This window comes from Nomascus leucogenys, chromosome 13 (assembly GCF_006542625.1).
Source record: "Nomascus leucogenys isolate Asia chromosome 13, Asia_NLE_v1, whole genome shotgun sequence".
Lineage (NCBI taxonomy): Eukaryota > Metazoa > Chordata > Mammalia > Primates > Hylobatidae > Nomascus > Nomascus leucogenys.
The window spans coordinates 98841852-98865767 of record NC_044393.1 but is presented as its reverse complement, the minus strand read 5'-3'; the positions used below and the strand labels follow the sequence as shown (position 1 = coordinate 98865767).

The following is a 23916-nucleotide window of genomic DNA, read 5'->3' as shown; positions in this document are numbered from 1 at the left end:
AAAGGGAAAAGGTGAAAGAGTCTCTCCATAAAACACACTCACCAGTGCCATGTCAGGTTACCATTGCTAAGGCAACACCTGGAAGTTTTGGCTCCTTTCCATAGCAACAATCCCACGACCTGGAAGTTACCACCTTTTTTCTAGAAATTTTGGCATAATCCACCCCTTAATTTGCATATAATTGAAAGTGGGTATAAATATGATTGCAGAACTGCTTCTGAGCTGCTACTCTGGGCACACTGCCTATGGGGAGTGCTGCTCCACAAAGCAGCTTTGTTGCTGCTGTACATTAAACCACGTTGATAAAAGTTGTTGTCTAACACCACCAGCAGCACTGGCTCGTGCGCAAGTGGCCGTGGACAACCACGCTGTGACCTCCCTGCTGTCCTCTTCGGTCATCAAAGGATCCCTCCCTGGCTCGAGGCCCCTGCATGGGCCCAGTATGGCTGCTGAGGAAGCGAAAGGCAGGAATTAAACATGGGTTTTTCTTGAGCCACGCTTCAAAAAGTCCAACTGCCTGCAGCGGTCACCAAGGCCCTCAGGACCCCTCACCATAGCCTGCCCGAAGCCCGCAACCCACCTGGAACCTCCTGCAGTCCTTAGCCTGACCTGGCAATTGTGCGCATGCTTGCAGACCCCTCCTTCCCAACGTGTGCTGGGAAGACCCTAGGGCGCCTGCGCACACTCCCTTCCTCCTCCTCTTTTTCTTGAATGGAGCTAATGTGAATACCTGCTTCCGGTGTCTCCATGACCTCACTAGAGGTGGGCTGATTTAAAGACAATGAGTTCCCTTAAAGGGTTCTCATTATGCTCAGAAATAGAAATAAGGAAATCCTGTTGTTTGATTCGCACAACCAGTCAGCGTCACATTTTCTAATCACGTGGCATTCAAGAACCTTCCTGGACAGGCCCATCCTGAAAAAACCGGATGCTTTTGCCTCACAGCATAGGATGCTCAGGTATCTGCAGTCTCAGCCTATGCACCTGGTGCTCTGCCTCTTCTCCATAACCAGAGAGGAGCTCGAGATACAGACTGTGTGTGTGTGTGATAAAAACATGAATAACCATATAGAAGATATTATATGTTATTTTCCCAATATCCTACTCTTTATCTTTTCTTTTTTTCTTTTTTTTTTTTTTTTTTGAGACAGATTCTTGCTTTGTCACCCAGGCTGGAGTGCAGTGGCACGATCTCGGCTCACTGCATCAAATGATTCTCCCGCCTCAGCCTCCTGAATGGCTGGGATTACAGGCGAATGCTACCACGCCTGGCTAATTTTTCTATTTTTAGTAGAGATGGGGTTTCGCCATGTTGGTCAGGCTGGTCTCGAACTCCTGACCTCAGGTGATCCACCTGCCTTGACCTCCCAAAGTGTTGGGATTACAGGCGTGAGCCATCTCGCCCGGCCCTTACTTCATTTTGGAATGCCATGAACCATAATATGTTCTAGAAAAGTGGAAACTGTTATTTTCCACTTTGTAACAGTACAGTTACATTCATCTTTTTGGTAGTAAATCATTGTACTATAAACTGATGTCTCAGAAGTAACATTAACATGTGTAACCCCCACATTTCTTTTATTGATGCTAAAAGTCCACAAGGATCACAAAGGAACATACCTACCCATGTATAAGAACTAGAAAATTATCAAGGAGGGGCAGTCTACATTTTTTAAAAAGCTCGAAAATAATGGCACTTGTTTTCCCTGTGCCATGCATTTGTCCCCACTACAAGATACTTGACATTAGACTACCAAAACTACCAAAGGAAGTTATTGTTAGACGAATTTATTTTAAAACTCTGCATACACATCATTTAAAATGAGTTAAAAACTTAAAAAGTGAACTCTGAGCCTTGGCAAAATTGCAAAGATGATGCAGCATTCAAAGTTTTCTATGTCATTAAAACTATGCCTGAAACTACAGTATTCCTTCCGTTGGAATGAAGTTTTCCCTTCAGCTCCAAGAATTTAGCCTCTCTTAACCAAGTTGTCTTCAGTTTTAGGACCTGCGCTGTCAGTCAGGCCCGACCTCCGCAAGAGCCTCCGACCAGCGCCAGTGGAGCAGCACCCAGAACAGGAGCGCGCCCCCCAGCAGCAGGGCCAGGCCCAGCCTCCAGCTCCTGGGGGGCTTCAGCCACTTCCACAGCCCAGCCGGCAGCCAGGCGCCCCATGGCCTCCTCCGCACCCTGGCGGCCACGCGCTCCGCCACCCTCCGGAGCCGCTCCTCGGGGACTGACCCACTCAGCTCCTGCGCCAGCTCGTACACCTCGTTGGAGTAATGGGTGCCCTTGTGCTCCCGCACTAGGCCCTCCACCATCCCCAGCAGCTGCTGCACCTGGGCTTCCTGCTCCCGGCCGGTGGCCCGGTTGTCAAAGGCACAGACCCGGCCCCCGCATTCGGCCACCAGCTCGCGCAAGGCCCGGTTCTCTGTGTTGCTCACGTAATCATGCAGGGAGCCCCCGGCCAGGTCCTCCTTCCTGGTGAAGACGATGATCATCCACTTTAGGACATCCTCCCCGAACATGTCCCTCACCTGCCTCACCGCCTGCTGGTCCTGGGCGGTGAACCGACCCAACTGGGTCACCAGGAGCAGCGCGTGGGGTCCGGGGGCCGACAGCAGGTAGCAGTGACCTCTCTCCTCACAGCCAGGATCTGTCTTGGGCACTTGGGAGCAGAAAATGTCTGGAGTGTCCACGACTGCCACGTGGCACTTGTCCCACCTGCGGCTGCCCGTGGCGCAGGTCCTGGTCACAGACGTGGCCCCCAGCCTGGAGAAGAACCGTCTCTGGCCCAGGATGCTGTTCCCAGTGGCGCTCTTGCCGGCCCCTGTTCTACCAACAAGGATGAGCCTCCGCGTGGACGCCTGCGGGGACTGAGTGTTCTCTTCTAAACCTGTGAGACCAAGTGTTATAGTATTATTTAAGTTTAACCAACTTCCCTTTGGGAACTGGAATCTTCTTGCCTTTAGCATAAGTGGTTAAGAATAGAGATTTGAACCCCTGGGCGTTCATTTCCACCTTTTCCTTTTGTATTTGTGTTGTCTGCATGTGCCGGTAGATGCTCCAACTACAGCTGATTATCATAAAAATGCTTCTTTATCAGTCCAGCCAGATAGTTCATCTGACATTTCTGGTCATCCACACACATGCAGACATATTTATTTCATATTTGAAAATCTCGATGGACTCTGAAATATTCTCCCGGAGACCATCCCCAGAGACAGGCAGTGGGGGCAGTACTGCCTGGTAGTGAAGAGCTGTGTGGAGTCCCAGATACCCTGGTTTGAATCACAGCCCCACCATGCGCTGGTTGTGTAACCTTGGGGAAGTTGCATAATCTAAGTATTAAGCCTCTTCGGCAAAAGTGGGAGTGATAATAGAGGCCTGTTTCTCATAGGCCTGTTGAGGGGGTGAGATAAGCCCGCTTTCCTTCTTCCCTCCTTCTCTCCCTCTTTCTCTCCTTCCTCTCTTCTCTCTCTCTTAAACTGGCTGCCTAAAAAGAATATATGTTTTAACCTTCTATCCTTGTTCTCTAAACATTCTACCTCACAAATCATGTTCACTGTAGTGCATGACTTAATCCCCTCTGCACTTCTGTGGTGACCGGAGTAGGTTTATTATCCTTATTTTATACTGTGAAACCAAGGGAGCAGGCTAGTCACAGAACTTAACTTCTCACAGCAGAGATCCAGCTAAAATGCAAATCTCAGGGCTGGTGGTGTTTCATCCCAGGGTTGAGACACCTCTGGAATTTATCTCTGTTCAGTCTTGAGGAAGCCGCATTCTCCTTACTATCCTAAGCTCAAGCCTAGGGGGGCAAGTATGAGGTGTAGAGATATGGTCTTACCATAGACATTTTCTTCATCTCTCGCCATCTTCCTTCCTCCCATGCTTACCTGGAAGAGTCCCAAACACAATTTGTTAATTCATTTATTTGTTCCTCAAATAGGCATAACCACCTACAGGGTGTCAGGCAAAGTCCAAACAGCTGGTGACAGCACAGTGAAAAGACATGGTTTTTGCTTGCAAGGATCTAAAAATTTAGGTGTATGTCTTGGCAGAAGGGCATGTGGCTAGAGAGAAGACAGGTAAATTTCGTCAAATATAATACACTGTGCTAATCCTTCTTTAAGTAAGGATCATATCGGAACTTGAGAGAATGGCCTTGGAAGGGCCAACACCCTGCCCTTGAGTTGGTGGGATGCTGTGAGAACATTGGGTGAGGTTGGATTTGTCTTTTCAGGAACTCCAAAAGCAAAAAGCAGAGGGTCGGTTATAACATTTACTCAATGCCAATGGGCTTTAGGTATTACTTTTCCCCGGGTGACTCTATATCACTGACATAAGCTAGAGATATCAGGGGATTCAGCAGCTGGGGGAAGATTAGGTAAACCCTCAGAACCAGAAAATTTGCCCAGTGACTGAGGCACCCACCTTCAAGTGGCTGACCTGGGAAAAAAGAAGAAAATTGGGATTTTTCTTTTGGAAATTGAACAGATCTCCCAAGTAGATCTGGAGGGCCCCTGACTCTGTTTTCTTAAAATCAAATAATTTGGTTTGTCTAGAGATTTCTAAATATGATATTTGTGCTGGAGAGACTTGAACACTTCCCTTCAACTCCTGAAGTTGTTTTCCCTCCAAATCTGATGATGCTGAAATCTAACATTGTGTAATACAACTAAACACTCTGTGATCCAGTTTGCCTAATCACACAAGCTCCTGAACACAAATGCACTTCTCCCTGCATCTACGTCTCCAGCCTCATTCCCAGACAATCCCCCACTCGGTCAGCTACTCCACAATCAGCAGATTTCAGGGCCTTTTCAACCCACTCGGCTTCCCCTCCTAGGACTATTGATCCTCCCTGACCATCTGTCTGTGCCTCACCATCCATGTCAAACTTGTTGTGTCTTGCACCCTGGTCACTCGGGTACCTGTGTTCTCTCCCATTGGCACCACACATGAAGGAAGGGCAGAGAGAGAGAGGCTGGCTGAGTAACCTGTCTTTGATCGAGGGACTTGGAGAACAGATTTGCCTCATATTAAATCTAGAGCTGTTTCTGTTTCTGCAGGCACTCTACTGGCCCTCCCCAAAGCCTTCAATCAAATTCACTCCATGGGCCTTATGTGATTAATTATTTTGCGTGTAGGAATGAACAGACGATCATAAATGACATCAGAGCAGAAATGAAGAAACAGTTGCAAGATTCAGAGAAAAGAATTTAGATGAAGCAAAATGTCCTTGTCAACTAAGAAAATGAGAATGTGTGCTGCAGAATTCTGGATAGGCCATTGGAATTTTCCATAGTTTGGAAGAGGGGTTGAAATGATTTTAAATAGTTTTTTTTTTAAAGGAAAGTAAGACCCAGCTGAACTCTGAGGTGACAAATGGCCCTTAATCATTGAGGAATGTACACTTATAGAATCCTATATTCCTAACACTTTAAGAGACTGCAAAGTTCATTGAGTTCTTCACCACTCAAATGTGCTGCTTCTCAGAATTACTTGAATGTTCTTTAAAAATGTACATCTCTTGGATCCATCCTCAGAGATTCTGATTCATGAATTAAATGTTTCTGATGTCCAGCTCAGAACTTGGACATCAGTCATTTTTGCAACCCCCTTTATTGTACAGATGGGAATTCGAGGTGTCCCTGTGGCTGGAGCAGGAGAAGCTTGAATTAAGGGAGCAGATGTTTAAGGGACCATGCAGGGGAAGGGGTTGAAGACCAAGATATTAATCTCAGATGTCTCCTCAGGGGCCCCTTCTGTGGACAGTTAGGAGGAGAGTTCAAATGTAACCAGTCTTGTCATGTTGTAACTCACTCCGAGGTTAGATGGCTTATGAGGCCACAGAAATATCTTTTGCCTTTGCTCAACAGGGAGCTTGAGGAATGTTTAATGCCTTTCAAACTGTATTTTATTCCTGGAGGTGGTTCCAGCACACTTTTTTCTTACTTTGTTAAGGGAATGTGGGAGGAGACAGGTTTCACTCCCCACCAACAACGTGTGTGCTCCAGAGCTGGGGAAGATGATCCTAAAATTTCCTCTGAACTTTGCCTACTTAAAAACCTGGAAGCATGTCCTTGATTGCTCCAGATCTTGCTCGCCTGCATGATGCCTTGTAGAATGCAAGTGTTCAGGCAGTAAACACTCTAGGAATCATGTTCTTTCTGGTTCTCAGAGCGCCCCCAGTCCCCGCCACTCCCAGGCTCAGGCTCACCTTTCCTGGTGACAGGCTCTGAAGTTGGCCACAAGAAGCCGCAACCTGCTGCTTTCCCTTCGGCTGTGAGTGCAGAAGGCTGTTTCTTCTCGGCACCCAGAGGAAATCACTCAGACTTCAGAAATCAGGAAGCTCAGGGTGGGCCCCATGGTTACGATTTAAAGAGACAGAAACATTTCCCATTGAGCTGTGGGTTGGCAATACTTCTACCAACTCTACTTTCTGCTGTGACTGAGGCTATGTGTCTCCAGAAGGGCCTCATGATGTCAAATATCTTGCCATGCTCTAAGAAGGGAGGGATGTTGTAGTCCCTGAGGCCTGACTGTACTTCTAAAATTGATTACTGAGCTAATCTTCAGTTGCCTTTGCCCTTTAGGGACGTTTCCCCATATAAAATAGGCCCAGAGAGTCTCCTGCCCCAGAACAAATAACACGATAGCTGTTCTCATCATCTGTCCATTAATTAGACATTCATGTGGCCAGTGCCAGCCCCAGATCTAGTCTGCCAGAAAAACCTGAAGGCAAAGTCTTATCATTCTCTGAGAGAGGAGGGCTTTCCCAGCTATTGAAGGACTTGAGGGGAACTGGTATGTTGAGGATGAACACCTTTGCACTATCTTCAAATTAGCCTTATTAGGAGGCTTAGTCTAGTCGTCTATGTTGGTATCGCCAGTTCTAGTTATTCTATCTTCTCTCAAGAGCATCATGAGCTCAGCAAAAAAGCGAATCATTGGGTGGTGAGAAGGCTACAGAGGAGCAGGCTGCATATCGGGTTAGGTTATTAACCAGCTATAGGACCTCACCTAACTCATTTAAACTTTCTGGAGTTGGCTTTCTGGAGTATGTGGGGAAGACGATAACCCGAGTCTTACCCTGCTGGATAAGATCTGCTTTTTAACCTCTTTCATGCCAGCCCATTTTTTTTCTGGTAGGGAAGAGACCCAGTTTTTACTGTTTCCCATCCAGTCTCCTGGATGTCTGACATGTCCGCTGTTTCCATTCATCATTGCTGAAACAGGGAGCCAGTCATTCTCCCAGTAGGCCAACAGGGCTGGGGCTATTGTGAGGCAGGTGGGGCATCTAGAGGACACAGCTTAAGGAGGCACTCACTCTCAGGTCACCCAAGTGCAGATCCTGTAGGTGGGTGACCCTGGGAGGGAGCGTTTTCTTAAGAGTGAGGTGCCTAGGGGTTCTCACTAGCCTCATCCTAGCCCAAGCCACGTAGATCAGCTTTGAGTAAGTCTTTGATACTTGACGTGTACCTTTCATAAAGACGCTTTCAGAGCCTCTTCAACAGCTCCCTGCCATTTATTGTTTCCATGCATGTGTATGATGTCTTACTTCAGTCACTCATAACTCTCTGTCAGAGGGTTTATCTGACTACAAAAGTATGTGTAGGTAGCGCGTGCAGCAGCCTGAAGTTGTCAGAGCTGATATCCTAGGAGCAGATTTCAATCAATGTCAGTTAGGACTTATAGATAAACACCACAACTTATCAAGTTGTCCACCAAGTGAGACAACTCTGTGATGCACTGCATACAAATTGCTGAGTCCCCAGCAGGACTGCGACCCAGTTGTCTGCAGTGGGAACATCCTTATCACCGTATACAGTGGTAATGTGCTCATTAATGCAACCTGCGTTGGCTACTATCCCTTCCTGTCTCACATTTCCACTTTCCTACTGGTGCTTTCTGGGATCTTCTTCCTATTGAAAAGTAACCGTTTCTGTCTTTATTTTCCTCTGCATTTCTGTTAGCTCTTGATTATGTCTCACTGTCTCTGGGCTTTGTTGCCTTTTATTATTCATTGATACTTACTATCAGTTGTGGAAACCCAGGTGAAGCTCAGACCCTGACTACACTTGAGTCTCAGAATTATATCTAGAACTCCGGCTTCCTTTTCTACCCTGTATTAACGCTTCCTTCCTCTCTTTCCCGTCTTTGCATGTTCATTGTTTTCTTCCCTATCCTTATAAACGCAGTGAAGAAAATGTATTAGTCCGTCCTCATGCTGCTTTAAAGAAATACCCGAGATTGGGTAATTTATAAAGAAAAGAGATTTAATTGGCTCACGGTTCCACAGGCTGTACAGGAAGCATGATGCTGGCATCTCCTTGGCTTCTGGGGAGGCCTGAGGAAACTTACAATCGTGGCAGAAGGCAGAGGGGAAGCAGACACATCACATAGCTGGAGTAGGAGCAAGAGAGAGTGGGAAGGAGCTGCATACTTAAAAATTTTTATTTAATGTACTTTACGTTCTGGGATACATGTGCAGAACATGCAGGTTTGTTACATAGGTATACATTTGCCATGGTGGTCTGCTGCACCCATCAACCTGTCATCTAGGTTTTAAGGTATTTGTCCTAATGCTCTCCCTCCACATGCCTCCCCACCCCCCAACAGGCCCCCATGTGTGATGTTCCCCTCCCTGTGTCCATGTATTCTCATTGTTCAACTCCCACCTATGAGTGAGAACATGCAGTGTTCTGTTTTCTGTTCCTGTGTTAGTTTCCTGAGAGTGATGGTTTCCAGCTTCATCCATGTCCCTACAAAGGACATGAACTCATCCTTTTTTATGGCTGCATAGTACTCCATGGTGTATATGGGCCACACTTTCTTTATCCAGTCTATCATTGATGGGCATTTGGGTTGGTTCCAAGTCTTTGCTACTGTGAACAGTGCTGTAATAAACATATATGTGCATGTGTCTTTATAGCAGAATAATATATAATCCTTTGGGTATATACCCAGTAATGGGATTGCTGGGTCAAATGGTATTTCTGGTTCTAGATCCTTGAGGAATCGCCACACTGTTTTCCACAATGGTTGAACTACTTTACACTGCCACCAACAGTGTAAAAGCATTCCTATTTCTCCACATCCTCTCCAGCATCTGTTTCCTGACTTTTTAATGATTGCCACTCTAACTGGTGTGAGATGGTATCTCATTGTGGTTTTGATTTGCATTTCTCTAATGACCAGTGATGATGAGTTTTTTCTTATATGTTTGTCACATAAATGTCTTCTTTTGAGAAGTGTCTGTTCATATCCTTCACCCAATTTTTGATAGGGTTGTTTGTTTTTTTTCTTGTAAATTTGTTTAAGTTCTTTGTAGATTCTGGATATTAGACTTTGTCAGATGGATAGATTGCAAAAATTTTCTCCCATTCTGTAGGTTGTCTGTTTACTCTGTTAATAGTTCATTTTGCTATGCAGAAGCTCTTTAGTTTAATTAGGTCCCATCTGTCGGTTTTGGCTTTTGTTGTGATTGCTTTTGGTGTTTTAGTCATGAAATCTTTACCATGCCTATGTCTTGAAGGGTATTGCCTAGGTTTTCTTCTACGGTTTTTATGGCTTTAGGTTTGACATTTAAGTCTTTAATCCATCTTGAGTTATTTTTTGTATAAGGTGTAAGGTGTGAGGAAGGGGTCCAGTTTCAGTTTTCTGCATATGGCTAGCCAGTTTTCCCAGCACCACTTGTTAAATAGGGAATCCTTTCCCCATTGCTTGTTTTGGTCAGGTTTGTTGAAGATCAGATGGTTGTATATGTGTGGTGTTATTTCTGAGGCCTCTGTTTTGTTCCATGGGTCTATATATCTGTTTTGGTACCAGTACCATGCTGTTTTGGTTACTGTAGCCTTGTAGTACAGTTTGAAGTCAGGTAGCGTGATGCCACCAGCTTTGATCTTGATCTTTTTGCTTAGGATTGTCTTGGCTATACAGTCTCTTTTTTGGTTCTATATGAAATTTAAAGTAGTTCTTTCTTGTTCTGTGAAGAAAGTCAATGGTAGGTTGATGGGAATAGCATTGAATCTATGAATTACTTTGGGCAGTATGGCCATTTTCATGATATTGATTCTTCCTATCCATGAGCATGGAATGTTTTTCCATTTGTTTGTGTCCTCTCTTATTTCCTTGAGCAGTGGTTTGTAGTTCTCCTTGAAGAGGTTGTTCACATCCCTTGTAAGTTGTATTCCTAAGTATTTAATATTCTTTGTAGCAATTGTGAATGGGAATTCACTAATAATTTGGCTGTTTGTCTGTTATTGGTGTATAGGAATGCTTGTGATTTTTGCACATTGATTTTGTATCCTGAGACTTTGCTGAAGTTACTCATGAGCTTAAGGAGTTTTGGGGCTGAGATGATGGGGTTTTCTAAATATAAAATCATGTCACCTGCAAACAGAGACAATTTGACTTCCTTGCTTCCTATTTGTATATGCTTTATTTCTTTCTCTTGCCTGATTGCCTTGGCCAGAACTTCCAATACTACGTTGAATAGGAGTGGTGAGAGAGGGCATCTTTGTCTTCTGCCAGTTTTCAAAGGGAGTGCTTCCAGCTTTTGCACAGTCAGTATGATATTGGCTATAGGTTTGTCATAAATAGCTCTTATTATTTTGAGATACATTCCATCAGTACCTAGTTTATTGAGTGTTTTTAGCATGAAGGCGTGTTGAATTACATTGAAGGCCTTTTCTGCATCTATTGAGATAATTATGTGTTTTTCTTCATTGGTTCTGTTTATGTGATTGACTACATCTATTGATTTGCGTATGTTGAACCAGCCCTGCATCCCAGGGATGAAGCCAACTTGATTGTGGTGGATGAGCTTTTTGATGTGCTGCTGGATTCAGTTTGCCAGTATTTTAATGAAGATTTTTGCATCGATGTTCATCAGGGATATTGGCCTGAAATTTTCTTTTTTTGTTGTTTCTCTGCCAGGTTTTGGTATCAGGATGATGCTGGCCTCATAAAATGAGTTAGGGAGGAGTCTCTCTTTTTCTATTGTTTGGAATAATTTCAGAAGGAATGGTAGCAGCTCCTCTTTGAAACTCTGGTAGAATTCGGCTGTGAATCTATCTGGTCCTGGGCTTTTTTTTTTTTTGGTTGGTAGGCTATTAATTACTGCCTCAATTTCAGAACTTGTTATTGGACTTCTTCCTGGTTCAGTCTTGGGAGGGTGTATGTCTCCAGGAATTTATCCATTTCTTCTAGATTATCTAGTTTATTTGCGTAGAGGTGTTTATAGTATTCTCTGATGGTAGTTTGCATTTCTGTGGGATCTGTGGTGATATACCCTTTATCATTTTTTAAATGTGTCTATTTGAGTCTTCTATCTTTTCTTCTTTATTAGTCTGGCTAGTGGTCTATGTATTTTGTTAATCTTTAAAAAAAAAACAGCTCCTGGATTCATTGATTTTTTTGAAGGGTTTTTTCATGTCTCTGTCTCCTTCAGTTCTGCTCTGATCTTATTTGTTTTTTGTCTTCTGCTAGCTTTTAAATTTGTTTGCTCTTGCTGATTTAGTTCTGTTAATTGTGATGTTAGGGTGTTAATTCTAGATCTTTCCCACTTTCTGATGTGGGCATTTAGTACCATAAATTTCCCCCTTAACACTGGTTTAGCTGTGTCCCGGAGATTCTGATACGTTGTGTTGTTGTTCTCATTGGTTTCAAAGAACTTCATTATTTCTGCCTTAATTGCATTATTTACCCAGTAGTCATTCAGGAGCAGGTTGTTCAGTTTCCATGTATTTGTGCAGTTTTGAGTGAGTTTCTTAATCCTGAGTTCTAACTTGATTGCATTGTGGTCTGAGAGACTATTTGTTATGATTTCTGTTCTTTTACATTTGCTGAGGAGTGTTTTATGTCCAATTATGGGGTCGATTTTAGAATAAGTGCTATGTGGTGCTGAGAAGAATGTATATTCTGTTGATTTGAGGTGGAGAGTTCTGTAGATGTCTATTAGGTCTGCTTGGTCCAAAGCTCAGTTCAAGTCCTGAATATTCTCGTTAATGTTCTGTCTCATTGATCTGTCTAATATTGACAGTGGGGTGTTAAAGTCTCCCATTATTATTGTGTGGGAGTCTAAGTGTCTTTGTACGTCTCTAAGGACTTGCTTTATGAATCTGTGTGCTCCTGTATTGGGTGCATATATATTTAGGATAGTCAGCTCTTCTTGTTGCATTGATCCTTTTACCATTATGTAATAACCTTCTTTGTCTTTTTTGATTTTTGCTTTTTAAAGTCTGTTTTATCAGAGACTAGGATTGCAACCCCTGCTTTTTTATTTTTTTGCTTTTCATTTGGTAAATATTTTTCCATCCTTTTGTTTTGAGCCTGTCTTTCTGTGTGATATGGGTCTCCTGAATACAGCACACAGATGGTATTGACTCTTTATCCAATTTGCCAGTCTGTGTCTTTTAATTGGGGGCATTTATCCCATTTACATTTAAGGTTAATATTGTTATGTGTGAGTTTCATCCTGTCATCATGATGTTAGCTGTTTATTTTGCACAATAGTTGCAGTTTTTTAATAGTATCTTTGGTCTTTATATTTTGGTATGTTTCTTGCAGTGACTGGTACCAGTTTTTCCTTTCCATATTTAGTGTATCCTTCAGGAGGTCTTGTAAGGCAGGCCTGGTGGTGACAAAATCCCTCAGCATTTGTTTGTCTGTAAAGGATTTTATTTCTTCTTTGCTTATGAAGCTAAGTTTGGCTGGATATGAAATTCTGGGTTGAAAATTCTTTTCTTTAAGAATGTTTTCTTTAAGAATGTTGAATATTGGCCCCTACTCTCTTCTGGCTTGTAAGATTTCTGCAGAGAGATCCACTGTTAGTCTGATGGGCTTCCCTTTGTAGGTAACCCTACCTTTCTCTCTGGCTGCCCTTAACATTTTTTCTTTCGTTTCAACTCTGGAGAATCTGATGATTACGTATCTTGGGGATGCTCTTCTTGAGGAGTATCTTACTGGTGTTTTCTGTATTTCCTGAATTTGAATGTTGCCCTGTCTTGCTAGATTGGGGAAGTTCTCCTGGATAATATCCTGAAGTGTGTTTTCCAACTTGGTTCCATTCTCCCCATTACTTTCAAGAACACCAGTCAATCGTAGGTTTGGTCTTTTCATATAGTCTCATATTTCTTGGAGGCTTTGTTCATTCTTTTTCATTCTTTTTTTCTCTAATCTTGTATTCACACTTTATTTCATTAAGTTGATCTTCAATCTCTGATATCCTTTCTTCTGCTTGATTAGTTTGGCTATTGATACTTGTATATGCTTCACACAGTTCTTGTGCTGTGTTTTTCAGCTCCATTGGGTCATTTATTTTCTTCTTTAAACTGGTTATTCAAGTTAGCAGTTCCTGTAACATTTTATCAAGGTTCTTACCTTCCTTGCATTGGGTTAGAACAATCTCCTTTAGCTCAGAGGAGTTTGTTATTACCCACCTTCTGAAGCTTCTGTCAATTTGTCAAACTCATTCTCTGTCCAGTTTTGTGCCCTTGCTGGAGAGGAGTTGCAATCATGCGGAGAAGAGGCATTCTGGTTTTTGAAATTTTCAGCATTTTTGTGCTAGTTGTTCTTTATCTTCATGTGTTTATCTACCTTTGATCTTTGATGCTGATGGCCTTTTATGGGTTTTTTGTGTGGGTGTCCTGTTTGTTGATGTTGATGTTACTGCTTTCTGTTTGTTAGTTTTCCTTCTAACATTCAGCCCCCTCTTCTGCAGGTCTGCTGCAGTTTGCTGGAGGTCCACTCCAGACCCTGTTTGTCCGGGTATCACCAGTGGAGGCTGCAGAAGAGCAAAGATTGCTGCCTGCTCCTTCCTCTGGAAGCTTTGTTCCAGAGGGGCACCTGCCTGATGCCAGCCAGAGCTCTCCTGTATGAGGTGTCTGTCAACCTCTGCTGAGAGGTGTCTCCCAGTCAGGAGGCATGGGGGTCAGGGACCCATTTGAGGAGGCAGTCTCCCTTAGCAGAGCTTGAGCACTGTGCTGGGTGATCTGCTGCTCTCTTCAGAGCTGGCAGGCAGGAATATTTAAGTTTGCTGAAGTTGCACCCAGAGCCGCCCCTTACCCCAGGTGCTCTGTCCCAGGGAGATAGGAGTTTTATTTGTAAGCCCCTGACTGAGGGTGCTGCCTTTCTTTCAGAGATGCCCTGCCCAGTGAGGAGGAGTCTAGAGAGGCAGTCTGGCCCCAGCCGCTTTGCTGCACTGTGATGATTTCTGCACAGTTTGAACTTCCTGGCTTCCATAACATTGTCAGGGGAAAACCACCTACTCAAGCCTCAGTACTGGTGGACACCCTTCCCTCCTCCGAGCTGGATTGCCCCAGGTCAACTTCAGACTGCTGTGCTGGCAGTGAGAATTTCAAGCCAGTGGTTCATAGCTTGCTGGGCTCTGTGGGAGTGGGACCCACTGAGTGAGACTACTTGGCTCCCTGGCTTCAGCCCCCTTTCCTGGGAACTGAATGGTTCTGTCTCGCTGTGGTGCCAGTTGCCACTGGGGCACAGAAAAAAATAAAAACTCTTGCAGCTAGCTTGGTGTCTGCTCAAATAGCTGCCAAGTTTTGTGCTTGAAACAGGGGGCCCTGGTGTTGTAGATACAAGAGGGAATCCCCTGGTCTGCAGATTGCAAAAACAGTGGGAAAAGCATGGTATCTGGGCCAGATAGCACAGTTCCTCATGGCTTTCCTTGGCTAGGGGAGGTAGTTCTCCAGCCCCTTGCACTTTCCGGGTGAGGTAACACTCCACCCTTCTTGTGCTTGCCCTCCGTGGGTTGCACCCACTGTCTAACTAGTCCCAGTGAGATGAACCAGGTACCTCAGTTAGAAATCACCTGCCTTCTGCATTGGTCTCCCTGGGAGCTGCAGGCCGGAGCTGTTCCTGTTTGGCCATCTTGCCCAGTACTGCATACTTCTAAACAACCACATCTCATGAGAACTTGCTCACTCTCATGAGGACAGTACCAAGGGAAAGGGTGCTAAACCATTCATAAGAAATCTACCCCTGTAATCTAGTCACCCCTCACTAGGCCCCACCTCCAACACTGGGGATTACAATTTGATATAAGATTTGGTGGGACACAAATTCAAACCATAATCAGAAGATATGGAAAACATTGAATTTATGAATATTAAAGAAAACATCCTTCTTGAATAGATCTTCAGTAATAAGAAGTTCAAACCTTTTGAGGTCATGCTTCAGCCCCGGTGTCTTCCCTGTCTTTTCTTGATATGCCCAGAGCTCAACCAGAGGAATCCCTAGGGCCATAAAGGAATAAGGGACCTCATATATGGTCCAAATAGCATTTCAGAAGATAAGGCTATAGGGAAATGACTTCAATAAAATACCGATTATCTGAAAGATACTAGCTCCACTGTGCCCCAACTTATAGAAGCACTATTTCAGTGTCCATGTAGATCCTGCTTTCTTTTCAGTGGGGTGGGGAAGAGATTGTGGCAATCAAGGTTTACTTGTTATAAGTACCAGCCAAGCAGATAGAATTCAGGATTCAGTTTCACAGGAGAGAAGCCAGGGTTGACAGCATGGTATAAAGGATATGCGGCCAGGCGCAGAGGTTCATACCTGTAATCCCAGCACTTTGGGAGGCTGAGGCGATTGGATTGCTTGAGGTCAGGAGTTCAAGACCAGACTGGCCAACATGGTAAAACCCCATCAATACAAAAATTAGCTGGGTGTGGTGGAGCATGCCTGTAGTCCCAGCTATCAGGAAGCTGAGCTGGGAGAATCACTTGAGTCTGGGAGGTGGAGGTTGCAGTTAGCCGAGATCATGCCACTGCACTCCAGCCTGGGTAACAGGTCAAGATTCCATCTCAAAAAAAAAAAAAAAAAAAGAAAGAAAGAAAGGCTATGGACATTTGTAAACCAATTCAGAAGTTAAATGCTGTGTATTTTATCTTCAAATACCAGGTCCAATGAGACACTGAAGTCAAAGGTGTAAAAACAGTTCAGAATGAGAGAGACACACACATAACAATAAACCTACACTTGCTCAATAATCTAGGATGAGTTTCAATTAATAAAAGACCAGGAGAAAGGATTCAGCTGGAGGTATATTTAAAGAGCATCAGAATGCCATGAAAAATAAATAAGTAAAATAAACATAATAAATATAGTGAGGAAAATCACGCAGATAAAATATGTACAATATTTAAAAAAAGAACTGAAAGCAGAACCCCAAAGACCCTTATAAGCCTGGAGCCATTAATGGGAGAATGGTGCAAATGTTAGAGGATGATAACTAAAAAGCAGGATGATAGCTGAAGAGTGTGTTATTAAAAACAAGGCTAAAGGAAGTTTGAAAACAAAAAGGGAAAAAAATCAGTTAAATTGTTTTTTCTTCTGGTTAAGTTAGAGAAAGATGCAAAAGCCTGTACCTTCCACACTGATGATGACAAATAGAAAGAATCAAAATATACTTCTGTGTAGCCAAGAGTGATGAAGCATTGAGGTGCAAAATTCCAGAGGGAAGAGAGCTCTATGTAGGTGATCAGAGGGCTGAGGTGCTTTCTATATCTACCCTGGATGTAAATAAATGGAGCCATTGGCCTGCTACAGACAGACTTTGCAGAGTGGAGAAATTAGATAAGCCTTTGATAACAATGTGTGTTATTAAAATAGATTGGAATCTATGTGATCCTCCCTCCACCATCACAATTTTTTTCCCTGAGAGCAGCAATGAAGGATCAAAAAATCAGAGAGAAATTATTCTGTTTCATATATTATCAATAGGTCTTACTAGTGAAGTAAAGCCATTTTTAAATTGAAATCCTTTACCCTCCCAGTTCAAATGTTGACTAGATAGAAAAGCAGGCAGTAGTTGCATAAGAGGTTGTTGTGGGTTGCATGAATCAGAAATGAACTAAATCTACATAAAATGATGGCTTATTCAAACTTCAAATCAAATTTAAGAGCAAATGGTGTGGTCACTCTAACCACTAGGCAGATAAATGAACTTGCATTCTCCAGGAAAAAACTGAACCAGACTAAACATGTACTTTAGATTTCAGCTTTATTGTGTGCAATACAATAAAAATTTACATGGCATATGAAGAATCAGGAAAATATGACTCATAATCAAAAGATTAAACAGTTAGTAGAAACAGAACCACAGATGACTCATTCATTGTAATCACCATATAAGGACTTTATAATAAATGTGATAAAGAATTTAAAGAAAAATAAATATAATGGGTTAAGAGATGAAGAATTTCAGGACAGAAATATAAACTCTGAAAAGAACTAATTCTGGAACTAGAAAATAAAATATCTGAAATGAACAAACTTAAGTGGATGGATCTAATAGCATACTGGACATTGTAGAAATGATACATTAATTTGAAGGAATTTCAACAGAAATTATTTGGACTGAAGCTTAAAATGAAAAAAATTGAAAAAAAAATGAACATGGCATTAATGATCAGTGGGATAATGTCAAGCAATCTAATATAAATAAAAGAAGGAGAAAAAAGAATGAGCTGGCTAGAAAAAATATTTGAGGAGATAATAGACAAAATGTTTACAATTTCTTGAAAAACTTAAACTCATAAATCCAAAAATCTTAAAGAACCTCGAGTAGTAAATACAAGGAAAAACAAACACAGGTATTTTATAGTCAAATTGCTGAAAACCAAAGAAAAACATAAAAATGTTAAATAAAGGAGAGGAGAATAAAAAGACACATAACACACAGGGGAATGACATAAGAATAATGGCTGCTTTTTAAAAAAATAAGAAACAATTTAAGTGAGAAAACACTGGCATATGTTCATACTTTGCTGAAGAAAAGTAACAAATCAACTTACATTTTTATATTCAGCAAAACTACTCTTAAATAATTGAAAATTTTAAAAAGACAATTGAAAATTTTAAAAAGACAAATGAAAACCAGAGATAAATTATCTTGTTTCACAAGGTTTGTATTACAAGAAATTAAAGAAATTGTTCAGGTTGAAGAAGAATGATACCAGACAGAAACTTAGATCAACAAGAAAGAATAAAGATTGCTCGAAATTTAAAATTTGTGGGAAATAGGAAAAAATTATTATTTTGATTATTTAATTTCTTTAAAATTAAATTGACTAAAAATAAGAACATATTGTGAGTTTTAAACATATGAATGAGTAAAAAATGACTGCACTATCATTAAGGAAGGGTAGCAGTTAAATGGAGCTACACCACTTTCAGGTTCTTACATTTTATTTGAAGTGGAACACCATTAACTCAAGGTAGAGAATAAGTTAAGGATAAATACCTTAGTCCCTAGACCAACCACTAAAACAATGAAAGCCCAAAGAGGTGACAAAATGGAATAAGTTTTAAAAACCAATTAATAGAAAAGAATGAGATAAGAAGGAGCAATGAAAAGATGGGGTAAACAGAAAGCAGGAGCAAGACGGTAGACTGAAATCCAACCATAGCTCTACTTGCATTAAATGTAACTGATTTCTGACAAAGGAACAAAAGTAATTCAATGGAGAAAGGATGGTCTTTTTAACAAATGACTCTGGAACAACTGTACATTTACTAACTCAAAATAGATCATAGATGTAAATGTAAAATGTGAGGAACTATAGAATTCCTAGAAGATAACACTGGGGACAATCTAGGTGACCTTGAGTTTAGAGATAACGTTTTATACACAATACTAAAAGCCCAATTCGTGAAAGAAAAAAATTGGTAAGTGGGACTTCAATGAAATAAAAAACTTCTGCTCTGCAAGAGACACTTTTAAGAACATGATAAAATAGAACACAGAAAATACAATAGAGAAAAACAAAGCTAGATTTTTATAAAATTTAAAATAATAGATAAACCTCTAGTTAGGTTGATCAAGAAGAAAGGAGATTCAGTCTAAATTTTTAATACCAGACTTCAAAGAGGAAAATTACTATAGTTCCTATATGTATTTAAGGGATAATAATAAGATTTTACGAGTTTGTCCAAAGAAATTCAATAATTTTAATATGATCAACAAATTCCTTTACAAGGATAACTTACCAAAATAAGCACGAGAGGAAACAAAAAATAAAAACAGCTTTATATATTTAGTTTAAAAATTGAATGTGTAATTAAAGGTTTTCTCACAAAGAAAACTCTAGATTCAGATAGCTTTACTGATGAATTTGGTCCAATACTTAGGGAGAAATTACACCAGTTTTACACAGCTCTTATAAAATAGAGGAGGAGGGGAACTTTCCAACTCAGTAGAGACATCATAACCTTGATAGGCTTAATACAAGGCTTAATAACCTTGTGTTGAAAAATTACAAATGTGTCTGGGCCCCAACTATTTTGTGTTGTTAGATAGGTGTAGATTCTCCCCTGGACTCACTCCATTTCCCATTTGGTCTGGAGGAAGACAGCAGATGTTGAATCAGCTGGCATGGTGAGAACTAAAATTAAACCAGCCACAGAAGGAAGATGTCCCATGAAGGTTTTCCATACATAAGCGTTGGAAATGTTTCAGGAGCCATCCGATAGGAAGCCACCCTGGGTCATCAGTCCTGTGGTCTCTTCAGGAAACCCACAGCCTCAGCTACCCCAACCTCCCTTCTGACCTCTGTAGGGACGGGACATCTGAGAAGAGGCAAGAGGCCGAGGTGCTGGGGACCATTAGGAAAAAGAGTGGGAGAATTGAAAACTGCTTAGGGAAACATCTGGTCGGTTTTTCACAAACTTATTTTTAAAAAAAATAAATTCATGCCTCTGATATGCAAAGTTTTACACTCTCAGGGACTGTGCTTTGCTTTTCAAAGGAGGCTGTATCTTCTGTGAATTTTCATCAGGGCATTAAAAGAATTAGGTCTTACTGTTTTCTTTTGAACTGCAAAACAAAAGTGGTGGGTATCTTTGAAACAGAAAATCATAAGGTTGAATAGACATTATCAAACCATGGAACCTTTGAAATGAGTACACATTTCTCCTCTATACTCTCCTAATATTTGAATATCACTCATATAATTTAACAGATTAATATTAGAGATGATTACGTTATGGTTGATAGTTGAACGGCCTGTGCCAGTTGGCCCTTAGATTTAGTGGCAGAGAAAAGATGAACACTCAGGTCTTTTTATGTCATTTGTCACTATTTATTCCCTAGTGGTTCATTCATTATCATTTAAAGCATGCTACATGTTGGTAGTTCGTTAGTGAAAACCACTTCTTCACATTGTCTAGCAGAGGAGGCCTATGCTGACCTCAGGTGAGCAGTTGGGAGGTTTTCCTTCCTTTTCAATTTTCTACAGCAGTTTTTATAGAGTTGGTATTTCTTCCTGAAACGTTTCATAGAATTTAGCAGTGAAGCTATCTGTGTGGAGTTTTTTTTTGTAGGAAGGTTTTTAACTATAAATCAAGTGTCTTTAATAGATATAGGACTATTCGAGTTATTTCTTTTTGATTGAACTTTGGAAATTTATTTCTTTCAAGGAAGTTACACATTTCATCTACACAGTCAAATTTATTGGCATAAAGTTGTTGATAATATTCTGTCACATTTTAACGCGTGTAGAGCTTGTAGTGATGTCCTCTGTCTCATTTCTGATATTCGCAATTTGTGTTTTCTCTTTTCTCCTGATTAGTCTGGCCAGAGGTTAATCAGTTTTATTAATCTCAAATAATCCATTTTTGTTTCATTGATTTTCTCTATTGTTTTTCCATTTTTTAAAAATAAAAATAGTATATATTTAAGATGTACAACATGATGCTTTGATATACATATACATAGGGAAATGATTACAAGTTAACAAATGTATCTCTCTTCACAGTTACCTTGTTTTTATGGTAGGAGCACCTGAGATCTACTCTCTTAGCAAATTTCCAGGATACAATACATTATTATTAACTACAATAACTGCCCTTGGTAATCACTGTTCTACTCTCTGCTTCCATGTATTCAACTTTTTTAGATTCCACATATACGTGACATCATGCACTATTTTTCTCTCTGGATATCTGGGTTATTTCATTTAGCATATGTCTTCCAGTTTCATCCATGTTGTTGCAAATGGCAGAACCTCCCTTTTTGAAGTCTGAATAATATCCTAAGAGGACATGAGTGGATGAGCAGATAAAGACATGGTTATCAGCTTGTCCATTGACATACATTTAGGTTGTTTCCAAATCTTGGCTATTGTGAATAATGTTGCAATTAACATGGTTAGTTTTCCTTTGGATATATACTCAGAAGAGGAATTTCTGAACCATATGTTAGTTCTATTTTTAATTCTTTTGCGGAGCTTTCATTCTGTTTTCCATAATCGCCGTACCAATTTGCGTTCCCATCAACAGTGTACAAACCTTCCTTTTTCTCCACACCCTCCCCAACACTTGTTATCTATTGTCTTTTTGACAGTGGACATCTTAACAGGAGTGAGGTGGTATCTCATTATGGTTTTGATTTGCACTTTCCTGATGGTTAGTGATATTGGGTACCTTTTTATATACCTGTTGGCCTTTTGTATGCCTTCTTTGGAAAAGTATCTATTCAGGTCATTTGTCCATTTAAAAAATCAGATTATTTGTTTTCTTGTTATTAAATTGTGTGAGTTCCTTAGGTACTTTGGATATTGATGCCTTATCAGATACATGGTTTGCAAATGTTTTCTCCTAATCTTCAGGTTGCCTTTTTGTTTTGTTGATTGATTCCTTTGCTGTGCAAAAGTTCTTTTTAGTTTGATATAGTCCCGTTTGTTTAGTTTTGCTTTTGTTGCCTAACCTTTTGGTGTCATATTCAAACAATCATTGCTAAGGCCAATATCAAGCAGCTTTTTCTCTGTGTTTTTTTTTGTAAGAGTTTTATGGTTTCAGGCCTTATGTTAAAGTTTTTAATCCATTATGGCTTGATTTTTATGTATCATGTAGGATAAGGGCCTAATTTCATTCTTCTGCATGTGGACATCCAGCTTTCCCAACATTATTTGTTGAAGAGACTATTCTTTTCCCATTGTGTCTTCTTGGCACCCAGGTAAAAATTTGGTTGATAATACATGAGTGGATTTCTTTTTGGGCTCTCTATTCTGTTCTATTGGTGTGTGTATCTGTTTTATGTTAGTATCATACTGTTTTGATTACTATAGTCTTGTAATATAATGTGATACCTCCAACTTTGCTCTTCTTCCTAAAGACTGCTTTGGCTATTCAGTCTTTTGTAGTTACATACATACAAAGGATTATAGATACATCCAATTGTTTTATGTCTGGAAAAGGCCATTGGAATTTTGATATGGATTATATTGAATCTATATATTACTTTGGTTAGTATGGACATTTTAGAAATGTTAATTCTTCCAAACCATATACATGGCTATCTTTACATTTATTTATATATTCTTCAGTTACTTTTGTCAATGTTTTACAGTTTTCAGTGTACAGATCTATCACCTCCTTGGTTAAATTTATTCATTGTTTATTCTTTTTGATGCTATCAAAATGGGATTATTTCACTATTTCCATTCTGGATAGATTGTTATCATGCTAAAGAAATGCAACTGATTTTTATGGGTTGATTTTGTATCCTGCCACTTTACTGAATTCACTTGTCATTTCTCACAGGTTTTTTCTGTGGCATGTTTATAGAGTTTTCTACACATAAGATCATGTCATCTGCAAACAGGGATCATTGTACTTTTTCCTTTCTGACTGGATTGCCTTTTATATGCCTTTTATTTCTTTTGCTTGTATGATTGCTCTTGTTAGTACTTCCTGTGCTAGGTTGAATAGAAGTGGTGAGAGTGGGCAACCTTGACTTGTACCTGATCTTAGAGGAAAAGCTTTCAGTTTTTCCCCATTGATTATAATGTTAGCTGTGAGCTTTAAGTAAGTGGCCTTTATTGTGTCAGGGGAAATTTTATTCTATGACTATTTTGTTGAGAGTTTTTATCACAAAAGGATGTTTAACTTTGTCAAATGTTCTTTTTTCTGTGTCTATTGAGGTGATCACGTGGTCTTCATCTTTCATTTTGTTAATGTGGTGTAACACATTGATTTGCATATGTTAAACAAACCTTGCATTCCAGGGATAAATCCCACTTGGTAATGGTGTATAATCTTTTTGATGTGTTGTTGAATTTGGTTTACTAATATTTTATTGAGAATTTTTGCATCTGTGTTCACCAGAGATATTAGCCTGTAGTTTTCTTTTCTTGTAATTTTGCATGGCTTTGGCATCAGGATTATGCTGGTCTCATAAAATGAGTTTGGAAGTCTAATCTCTAATTCTGTTTTTGGAAGAGCTTAAAAATCATTGGTATTCATTATTTTTGGAATGTGTAGTAAAATTTAGCCTTGAAGTTGTCTGGTCCTGGATTTTTCTTTGCTGGGAGGATTTTTATTACTGCTTCAATCTTACTTGTTATTGATCTGTTTAGGATTTCTATTTCTTCTTGATTCAATCTTTGTAGGTTGTATATTTCTAGGAATTTATACACTTCTAGGTTATCCAGTTTGTTGACATATAATTTTTCAAATAGTCCTTTATGATTCTTTTAATTTCTGAGGCATCCGTTGTAATGTCTTCTGTTTCATTTCTGATATTATTTATATGTCTTCTCTTTTTTTCAGTCTAACTAGAGGTTTGTTGACTTTATTTATTTTTTGAAAAACCAACTCTTAATTTTGGGTTGTTTTTCCTATAGTTTGTCTACTTTCTCTCTGATTTATTTCCATTCTGATCTTTATTATTTTCTTCTTTCTGCTACCTTTGGGTTTTATTTGTTCTTTTTTTTCTTAAAAAAATTTTTTTTATTATGCTCTAAGTTCTGGGATACATGTGCAGAACGTGCAGGTTTGTTACATAGGTATACACGTGCCATGGTGGTTTGCTGCACCCATCAACCCGTCATCTACATTAGGTATTTCTCCTAATGCTATCCCTCCCCTAGCCTCCCACCCCCCAAAAG

At 40.4% G+C, this 23916-nt stretch overlaps 1 protein-coding gene across 1 annotated transcript; it reads right to left on the bottom strand.

Moving 5' to 3' along the window:
* Positions 1-1772: 1772 nt before the first annotated feature.
* On the bottom strand, positions 1773-6358 carry GIMAP1 (GTPase, IMAP family member 1). The gene is made up of 3 exons (XM_004090262.2): positions 6225-6358; positions 3849-3897; positions 1773-2894 (listed from the first exon to the last, which is right to left on the bottom strand). Exons 2-3 carry the CDS (start codon positions 3889-3891, stop codon positions 2017-2019), a joined length of 921 nt encoding a protein of 306 aa, XP_004090310.1. The 5' UTR covers positions 3892-3897; positions 6225-6358; the 3' UTR covers positions 1773-2016.
* Between the last annotated feature and the right edge of the window lie 17558 nt (positions 6359-23916).